General features: G+C 29.1%; 1 protein-coding gene across 1 annotated transcript; it reads left to right on the top strand.

The window, feature by feature from the left end:
* Positions 1-10076: 10076 nt before the first annotated feature.
* On the top strand, positions 10077-10784 carry LOC107874999 (uncharacterized protein At4g14450, chloroplastic). The gene has a single exon (XM_016721676.2). It carries the CDS (start codon positions 10275-10277, stop codon positions 10623-10625), a length of 351 nt encoding a protein of 116 aa, XP_016577162.1. The 5' UTR covers positions 10077-10274; the 3' UTR covers positions 10626-10784.
* The last annotated feature ends 284 nt before the right edge of the window (positions 10785-11068 follow it).

Raw genomic sequence — 11068 nt, 5'->3', positions numbered from 1 at the left:
TTATATTAAATTAAAGAGTTAATACATAAAAATGACCCTAAACTTGACATCAAATTATAACTTTGACCTTAAACTTTGACAGTACACAAATATGACCTTTAACTATTCAAAACTGCACAAATATGACCTCCAATCCTATGTGGCAAAACGCGTGTTCAACACGCAAAATTGGGTGCGTCCAGCTTAAAATTTAAGGGCATAATACATAAATATGACCTTAAACTGTGACAGTGCACAAATATGATCTTTAACTATTCAAAACTGCACAAATATAACCTTTAAATGACTCTTCACTATTTTTTTTTTATTATTTTTGGCTCAAAGATGAAAATGACATCTAATTTCTTTTGTCATTGCGGAAAAAAAACAATATTGAAGATTTATTAATTAGGCGGGTCAGCCTCATATGAAAAAATTGAGCAGCTATGTATATATATTATAAAGTAGAGAACGAATTTAATTTATATAATATATCTAAATATTATTTATTTAAATATTAAATTAAAGATGAAACAATACTAATAATAAAAAAATTGTAGTTTTAATAAAACATTATTAAATTAATGTTATTAAGGATAGTAGTAGTAGTAATATATTAAATTAACGTATCAAATTAACGTAATCAAAATGTTATTAAATTAACGTTATTAAATTAATGAGGGGCAGACCTACGTGGTTGCCATGCAGTTCACCCGAATCCATTCGGTAAAAAAATTACGTTGTATATATATAAGATAGAAAATGTATATTTATGTACGTATATTAATGTTGAAACACATGAAACAAGGCACTTAGATAGTCCGGTGATGTTATTTGCTCTTCTTGGACACTTCCTTCAGCCTACTGTGCGGGTTCAATCCCTGCTAGTGTCAGTTATTTTTTAAATTAAAAAAAAAAAGCTAGGTGCGGCTGCTATAGAAATAAATAAAATAATAATAATAATTTTTTAAAATGAAAAAAAGTTAGGTGCTGCTACTATAGAAATAAATAAAAAAATTATTATAATAATAATAACAATAATAACAATAATAATAATAATAATAAAACAATGTCGTTTTAACACAAAAAAATAAAATTTTGACAGTGCACAAATATGACCTTTAACTATTCAAAATTGCACAAATATGACCTCTCCAAGTCAGCCCTTTTAACAGTGTGACACCATGTGATTGGATTACCTTTCCACGTAGGCGCGAGTGAGACTCACGCATGGGGTTGCAAAATCGGAGATCATATTTGTTCAGGTTTTGAATAGTTAAAGATCTTATTTGTGCACTATCAAAATTTATGATCAAAGTTATAATTTGATGTCAGGTTTAGGGTCATTTTTATGTATTAACTCTAAATTAAAATATGTCTAACTATTTTAAAATGAAAGAAATAATACTGGAGTACTTTTTTTGGAAAATAATTCTGATCCAACAAGCACCAAATTGTACGAATATTCTATGTGAAAATGGAATATTAATCTGAAAAAACCTCATAAATGTTGTATCTCAAATTTACAAAGTTATTTATGGACTAGATCTGCAGATTGGAACAATGGGATATCCATGCGGTTGCTTTAGCTTTAATTTTGTGGAATATAAATGACCACGTAAGTTGAATCCACATCCGCTATTTAATTGTGACAACAAATAATAGACAGTGAATGGTGAGGTCACGTGCCTTAAAAATTCACTGATTGAGGATACTCCTTAGTTTCTAGAGAGTTTATAAAATCGAAAGAAATTACTAATATATGTGACTCGCATAATCAACTTTAGTTAACCCACTTTTTAAAGATATTTAATTATATTAATTAACGCTTAATGTTAAAATGTAAAAAAAAAAAAAATTGAATTAATATTAAAAGTATACTTTTAATAAATTAATTTTATAAATAATATTTTAAAATTTTGAATTTAATAGTTACTATTTTATTTAGTTATTTAATATTAAAGTAATACAAAAAGTTAATAATAAAGTTCTCTTGTTCTCTTCGACAGTATAAATAAAATTAAAAAAATTAATTTTAATATGAAAGTTAAATAATATGAAATGGAGGAAGTGGTATACCCAAATTTATATTATTGACACAAACATTTTATCTATTTTTTTTTTTGAGATAGAAGAAAATCTCACGGGACAATAAAAAGAAAATCTCACAGGACAATGGTGTAAATCACAAAAGGATGTCTTTATAGTAAAATCTAACGGCGGTAGTTGGGAAAACCCAGGGGCTGTGTTTGTGTTGGACTAAACCTGTTAACGGGGCTGGGTCGGGTCAATTTGAAATTGGCCCGTCAAATTTAAATGGACTGTGGGCTGATTCGATTTTGGGCCAGGTTAAACGAATCGGTTCAATTTCGGGCTCAATTGTAAAATTTCAAGGAACAATTCGAGACCGATCTACTACAGCTAACCCGGTCCAACCCACCTAAATCTGATTAAAATCCGATCAAAATCGATCAAAAAAAAATTAAAGTTTTTTCTTCAATATACACTATATATACCCACCTATATACATTTTAAATACGTTAAACAATATATATACATTATGGGTGTGTTTGGTATGAAGGAAAATGTTTTTCATGAAAAATATTTTCCTAGAAAATGTTTTGCTAGAAAACAAGTTGATTTCTTACTTGTTTTCTTATGCTTGGTTGGTGGATGGAAAATATTTTCCATTTTCGAAAAATATTTTCTAGTATTTGATTAGTGAATGAAAAAATATTTTTCAAAACATACATTTTAGTGTTTAACTAAAGCATAACAATACATTTTAGAATTCTTTTTAAAAAAATAAATTAAAAAATTAAATTCTTTTTTGGGAAAAGGGTTGGTGGGCGGGTGAGTGGGGGTGTCAGAATAGGCAATAGGGGTGGGGTAAGAAAAAGTTTTGAATTTATTTTGTTAAAAAAAATTAAAAATATTGACGGGGGAGGGGGTTAGTAGGAGCTGGGGTTCAGGGTAGTGGAGTGAGGGGAAAGGGGGAAGAAAAAATTAATTTTTTTTTAAATAATTTTTTTTTAAGGTTGGGGTGGGGGGGGGGGAGGGATGGGAGAGGGGGAGGGAGGGTAGGGGTTGGGGGTAAGAGAAAAGTTTAAATTTTTTAATAAAATGTAGATATTGTTTTTGGAAAGGGGGGCTGATAGGGGTAGGGGTGGGGTGGGGGTAGGGGATGGATTTAGAAAAAGTGTTGAAATACTTTTTAAAACAATTGAATTTCGGGGGGTGGGGATAGGGGTTAGGGTGGGGTGAGGGTGGGGGTAGGGATAAGCGTAGGGGTAGGGGTTGGGTGGGAGTAGGGGTGGTGTCGAGGTGATAGGGTATTGGGGGCGAGGTAGATGATTTTGAAAATTATATGAACATTTCAACTTTAAAGTGAGGTTAAAAGAGAGTTTTGGAAAATGTTTTCCTTACTTTTTGAAAGAAAGTCATTTTCCTTAGATTTAAGGAAAATAAGTTGGTTTGGTAAACATTTTTCAAAACATATAAGCCAACCAAATATAAAAAAATAGAAAAACATTTTCTGAAAAAAATATATATATATATATATAGTATATAATACATTAGAATTTTAAAAAAATATATACATATATACACAATTACACATGTAATCGTGTATACGACTATAGTTTAGTTAAATATATATACTACTTTAAATAAAATATATACTACAAGATATATACTACAATATATATACTAATTTATAAAATATATACACATGTATACGTTAAATATATATTTCTTTAGATTCTATAGAAAATATATACATATACATACGTACCATTCAATATGTATGTACTACTTTAAATAAAACATATACTACAATATATACACACACTATATATATAGTTATATACTAATTTATAAAACATATACACATGTATACATTAAATATATACTACTTTAGAGTCTATGGAAAATATATACACATATATACGTACCATTCAATATATGTACTACTTTAAAGCATATACTACAAGATATATACTACAATATATATACTAATTTATAAAACATATACACATGTATACGTTAAATATATACTACTTTAGAGTGTATAGAAAATATATATACATATATATGTATCATTCAATATATGTATTACTTTAAAAAATATACATACAACATATAAACACTATGTATATACTAATTTATAAAATATATACGCATATATACGTTAAATATATACTTCTTTAGAGTCTATAAAAAATATATACACATATATACATACCACTCAATATATGTACTACTTTAAAAAATATACATACAACATATAAAAACTAAATATATACTAATTTATAAAACATATATCCATGTATACGTTAAATATATACTACTTTAGAATCTATAGAAAATATATACACATGTATACGTATCATTCAATATACGTACTACTTTAAAGCATATACTACAAGATGTATACTACAATATATATACTAATTTATAAAATATATACACATGTATACGTTAAATATATACTACTTTAGAATCTATAGAAAATATATGCACATATATACGTACCATTCAATATATATGTACTGCTTTAAATAAAACATATACTACAATATACACACACTATATATAGTTATATACTAATTTATATAACATCTACACATGTATACTTTAAATATATACTACTTTAGAGTCTATAGAAAATATATACACATATATACGTACCATTCAATATATGTACTACGTTAAAGCATATACTACAATATATATACTAATTTATAAAACATATACACATGTATACGTTAAATATATACTACTTTAGAGTCTATAGAAAATATATACACACATATATATGTACCATTTAATATATGTACTACTTTAAAAATTTACATAAAACATATAAACACCATATGTATACTAATTTATAAAATATATACACATGTATACGTTAAATATATATTACTTTGGAGTCTATAGAAAATATATACACATATATACATACCATTCAATATATGTACTACTTTAAAAAATATGCTACTTAATATAATAAATTAATAATACTTGATAGTAAATTAGTAATATATTAAAACTAAGTATTTAATTTTAATTAGAAATTCAATTCAAATTATTAAATGGAAAAAATTACAAAGTAAGGAGTGAATGAATGTTATATTTTATTGATTGTAAAATGATTCAAAATTTATAATGTACATGAATGAAAAATCTACAAAATTTTCATCATTTTTTTCAACTCATACATGTTAATATTAACGGGAACTTGCATAGGATAGTCAAAGTCTATGGGGGCAAAACCATGCATTGGACTTAATTGTGTTGAGTTCTCACTTAAAGTCATAATTTCTTCAAGATTTTGTTCGTCTTTCGGCTCCACCTCCATTCCTTTATTTATTCGTTCCGCTCTAATCCTATCTTGAAGGAAAACTAGAACATTCATAGCATTGTTTCTCAATGAGTGTCGGTTGTCTCCAAGCTGTTGCCGTCCCTGACTAAAAGAGCTCTCCGATGCAACGGTTGACATTGGAACATTAAATATATCTCTAGCTAATCTTGAAAGCACAGGATATTGTGTTTCATTATTCTTCCACCAATCCAATGCGTTGATCTATCGTCTAAGATCCTCTATCGGCGTTCGAAGATAATACTTAAGCCATTCCCGAGATGTTGTTGTGTAAGTTCCCTTCTCAAAACTGTTTCAAATATTTAAATCATAAACATAATCAGGAAAACCACTAAGTGCAGGCCTTTTAGAAGCTAGTGGCTCCTCGAGAGAATGAGGAGCGACAGTTGGAGTGATATTTGTCGGTACAGCTAAATCAAGTAAATCAGCATAACAGTTATATAATTTATCTATCTAAATGTTCGCATCACTCATAGTCGTATACAAATCTGGTTGTTTTTGTTCTTCATCATCAGAATCATTGTTAGTATTTATCTCTAAGTTAGAATAAATAAGAGTACTAAAGTGGCACATCGTATTAAATTCCATAACGGATTTAGTAAAGCACCAACCAAGTAAATAGGGGGAATTGGAAAAAAATATTTTTAAAATTTTGCAAACATAGCACCAACAACTTCTTTGTAACCTTCTTTATTCTTATGTTGTTTGAGCAAAGCAGAAATATCGGATATATATGCCAAAATATTACAAACAATAGGATAATAAGCACCGAAAAATTCAACCGTAGCTATATAAATTTTTTTCAAAAAATTAACAATATCATCAATTACGGCTCAATCAGAATCATGTAGCATACATTCAATCGAATCAGCAAATGAACCACAATGTTGGTTAAAAGTTAGTGTAATAGGAACTCTATAAGCATGACAAGTTTTTAAATAATCATACGTTGCATTCCATCTAGTATTACATTCTTCAGGCATCAATATCGGTCTAAGTCCATTTTCTTGACATTTAACTTTAGATTCTCTAATTCTTTTTCTTCGATTACTTCCTTGAATAAAGCTAACAGCAAGCCGAATTTTTTTAATATAAAGCTAAAAAAATTTAAGATCATCTCTTACAATTAAATTATATATATGACAAACACACTTAACATGAAATATTTCAGGTAACGATGGAGAGAGCTTAACTTTTAACTTTGTAATAACAATCTTGTTGTTAAAAACATTATCAAAAGCAATACATAAGACTTTTTTTTAATACCATAAAATTCTGTAACTTTACTAATCGAATCGGCAATAAATTTTTCAGTATGTCCACGATCTTCATCATACAAAAAAGCAAAAATATATTTTTGCATAACATAATTTCTATCTATCCAGTGACAAGTAATGGTTAAATAATCATTTTTATTAATATCACGTCCAAGATCAGAACTTAGAGCCATTCTACAATGAATATTTTTTAACAATATAGATAATTAAAAAACATATTGTGAATGGAGTCTAAAATTATCGACCCGACAAGTACTTCTAGGAATACCATTAAACATAAGATTACAGATTGCTTTAATATAAAGAATAAACGCATCCGAAGAAGGGAAACTGAAAGGCAAATAATCCACAACTACCATTTTTGTTATTTCTTTTCGGTCCCTATATTTATTATAATTCTTAATTATCTAACCGGTTGTTGGGTCCATTCTAGTTTGTGTTGGCCCACCAATAGCCTCACCACCTCATGCAATAAATAACTCTCTTTCGTAATTATCATTTATATGTCTCATTAACGTACCCGTACCCCCTTACTTGCCTCCACTTTTATGCTTATATACTTGTTGACAAATATTGCATTGCACCTCAGCATCTCCTATACGTGTAAAAAATTGTCCTGCAATACTAGTTGTTCTACTAGCTTTTGGAGCACAGGGAGAACGGAGAAGACGATTAACCGATTCAGATCTAACGTTAGCATTTCCTACTGCGGGTGTCTCACCAATATTTTCATCATTTTCATCTAAATCTACCGCATCTACTTCATTTTCTTTTTCTATACCGTAATTTTTTTGAGCTTCTACATAATCTATATCGCGAGCACCTACGCCTACTTCTTCCTCAAAAGGTTGACTAAACGGTACCGGAGGCGGAGACATACGGGTATATCTACTACTTGAACTACCTCGGCCGCCAGTAATTCACTTTTTACTACCGCTACCACTTCCAGGACAATTTTTTTTTACACATTTACAGGCGAGGTTTCTTAATTTATCCATAATATAAATCAAACTAAAAAAATTTAAAATACACAAATATAATAAAATTAAATATTCAATAATTAATACACTAATTAAAAATTAAAAGTAAGAGTTGGAACGATAATATCAAATTTTGAAAGTATCCGAAAGTTGCGACTTTAGAAACTTCCACTCATACTTTGTAATCGCAAAATTAAATTGAGCACTTTACGAAATATATAGAATATTTGAATTTTGAGAATTGAGATTTGAGAGAGAATGAGATTTGAGATAATGAAAATTGTGTGAAAAATAATTTGAAAGTGTAGGGTATTTATAGGAATTTTTTGGGGTTTAAAAAAATATTTTAAATGAAAAAAACTTTTTTTTTAATTAAAAAGGGCTAAGTAGCCGTTTGGACCAAAAAACAGTCATATAGCCGTTAGACCAACGGCTACTTGTGGCCCAACGATCCAAAATCCAATATTTTTTTTTAAAAAAAGGTATCCGGACCGATTAACCGGTGAGCCTAGACCGGTTTTGATCCGGGCTCGGTTAATCGGACCCATTTAAAATTAGTTCAGTCTGGGACCCGATACCCTACAACTCAGGAATTGAACGGGCTGAATTATTTAAGTGGGCCGGTTCGAGTTGGGTCAAACTGGCCCGATTGACAGTTTTATGTTGGACTTTCCTTTGAAATGAAAGAAACATAAGAGACATTCAAACATAATTGAGCTTCTCAACCCTTTTCGGTAGTTACGTCAAGTTAGAAAACTTCGCCTTGGCTAGGTCCAAGACCCTATATATATATATATATATATATATATATATATATTTGTGTTTCTAATGTGTTGTTTTATATTTATTTTAGAGTCTTGATCAATTCAAACTTATATTTTTAACAAGTTCGGCTTGTTTTTGTTTAGTAAATGGAGTATTTGGTACCGTTAAATGTAGGTATTTTAAAGTCATAATATATAAATAGATACTTAAATTTCATTTTAATGATAATTAAATATTTTATTTTTGAGAGTGTATATCTCAACATCTCAACTTATTTCTATTCTGTCAATTAAACATTTGAACATACAAAATAATTATCTAAATATCTTCAAAATTTATATGACATATCAATAGCTAATTTGCATGATACATAATGGGGATAAACCAGAGCGTTTAGCTATTAGCTAAAACCAAGGTAAGATTTTAGATATACATTCTCAAAATTTTAATATTCACTTGCCAATTGAACCTAAATTTAAATATATATTTATACATTATGCCTATTTTAGAATAACAACTTACTCAATTTATTCCGACAAAATAAATTCTGAAAGATTGAAGCATAAGCGGATATTGTGGATATTTAAATTGATTTATTTTAAGATGTTTTTAACTTTTAAGCATTTTTTTAATTTTAGTGGTGTTTGAAAAAGTAAAAAAATATTTTTAAACATTTATTTTTAAACTAAAAAATGTCAAAAGCTAAAAATAAAATAGTATAACAACTTATGACGTTTAATTTTTAACTTATAAGTTACATTTTAAAAGTCAATCCAAACATCCCATGCCATCGTTTCAAATATAAGGAGACTTTACTAGTAGTACTCCCCCCTCCCCCCTCCCCCCTCCCTTTAAAAAATGAGTTACTTTTCTTTTTAATTCGTTTCAAAAAAAATTATCCTTTTCCATTTTTGATCAATACTTTAATTACAACTTTCCACAAACATATTTAGGACTACAAGATTAAAGGTCATTTTAGTATATTTGACATAACTTTAATTTAAGATCACAAGATTTAAAAGTTTTCCTTATTTTCTTAAATTTTGTGTTAAGTTAAAATAAATCATTTTTTTTTTAATTGGAGGGAGTAGTCTTTAGTTTTTCAACACTTTCACTTGCAAAATTCCTATTGTTTATAGCTCTTACAATAAGGGATCGTTTAATAGAGTGTATTAAAAAAAAATGCATGTATTAGTTTAATGTATATTACTAATTCTTTATTTCATATATTTTTGCACCCTATGTATAACTAATGCTAGCATTAGTTATTTACTCTATTGTATATTAAGGTGTGTATTACTAATATCTCAAAATCTATGATATTAACAATGCAATAGATTCAATACATGCATTAACATGCTTAAAGGCACTATTAACCCTCAAAAAAAAAAATTCACATCCTTTCTAACATATATATGGAGGATACTTTTATAATTTTTTTTTTAAAATTATTTAATTCATGTTATTTTTAATACATCAATCAAATATTGCATAAAAAAAAATACAAATATAATCAATATAAATATAGCTAATAGAAATATTACTAATACAATCATTATCAACATATTATATTTTATATTATTCTTATACGTCTGACAAACAATTCCTAAGTTTTTTAACTATTTCATTTTCAATAGTATTAAATAAATAAATAATAAGATGTAGGAGTACAACTTTGTGTGCGAATAACGTCAATGCTTTTTTGTTGAGTAAATCCCTCCTTTTTTTCTCTGGTTCCGCTTCTTTGACCTTTGACTGAAGGAAGAATCTCCATCACCCCTTTCCCGCTTTTACTCCCTCCACATACCTCCTCTCCACATCCCCCTATATATACCCTTTCCCTCCTCCCTACCCAACCCTAAATCCACAAAATTTCTCTCTTAAACTCTCATGGCGGACAAGAATTCTCTTATTTCTTCCTCCGGCGACCGGCGCCAACCAACCCGACTGCAACGGCGAGCTCCGACGTCAATAAAAGTTGATCGGGTAACCGATTGGAATATTGCGATACCGCTTTTATCGCCGTTGATTACTTCTCCGACGGATTCCGAATCGGATAACTTGAAGGCAGCGATAAATGCTTTTTCCGGATCCGTCGGTGAGGTGAGGAAAGAACAGCCGGACAAGCCGGGGATGGTGTTTAAAAAGTGGCAGCATCCGGCGGCGCCGTTTTGTTACGAGCCGGCTCCGATGGTGCCTTTCGTGGTATGTGCAGGAAACGCTGATGGGAAAGTTTTCTAGTTTGTGATTTTGAAAATTGTAAGGGCGGGCATATGTAAATGTAGTTCTAGAATTCTAAACATTTTGTTAATAAGTGTTTTAGACTTTTTTTCATGAACAATCTGTACAATTAACAAGTTTTGGTTACTAATCACAAAAGGATATCCATTCAGCAAGCTATTTTTTTTGCAGTCACTCCTCAATGTTGATAAATAAATTGGTGAAAGACATTTTTTGATTTCTCACTCATATTTGGGTACTAGTAATATTGAAGATCTGATTGATTAATTGAGATTTATATCGAGCTCCGAACAATTAGATTCATCTTACCAAAGCCTTTAAATTTGTACCATATGATGGCTGACCGTGTTAGCAAAGCAGAAAATCTTTAAATTTGTAACGGTGATGGCTGACAACGTTAGAAAAATAAAAATTGATATTGTGTACTTAATAAGTGCATAATT

This window comes from Capsicum annuum, chromosome 6 (genome assembly GCF_002878395.1).
Source record: "Capsicum annuum cultivar UCD-10X-F1 chromosome 6, UCD10Xv1.1, whole genome shotgun sequence".
Classification (NCBI taxonomy): Eukaryota; Viridiplantae; Streptophyta; class Magnoliopsida; order Solanales; family Solanaceae; genus Capsicum; species Capsicum annuum.
The sequence above is the reverse complement of the archived record's forward strand: the minus strand, read 5'-3'. Positions and strand labels throughout refer to the sequence as shown.

What these genes read in the sequence shown, in the direction of transcription:
- LOC107874999 (XM_016721676.2), top strand. Translation starts at nt 10,275, where the DNA reads ATGGCGGACAAGAATTCTCTTATTTCTTCCTCCGGCGACCGGCGCCAA.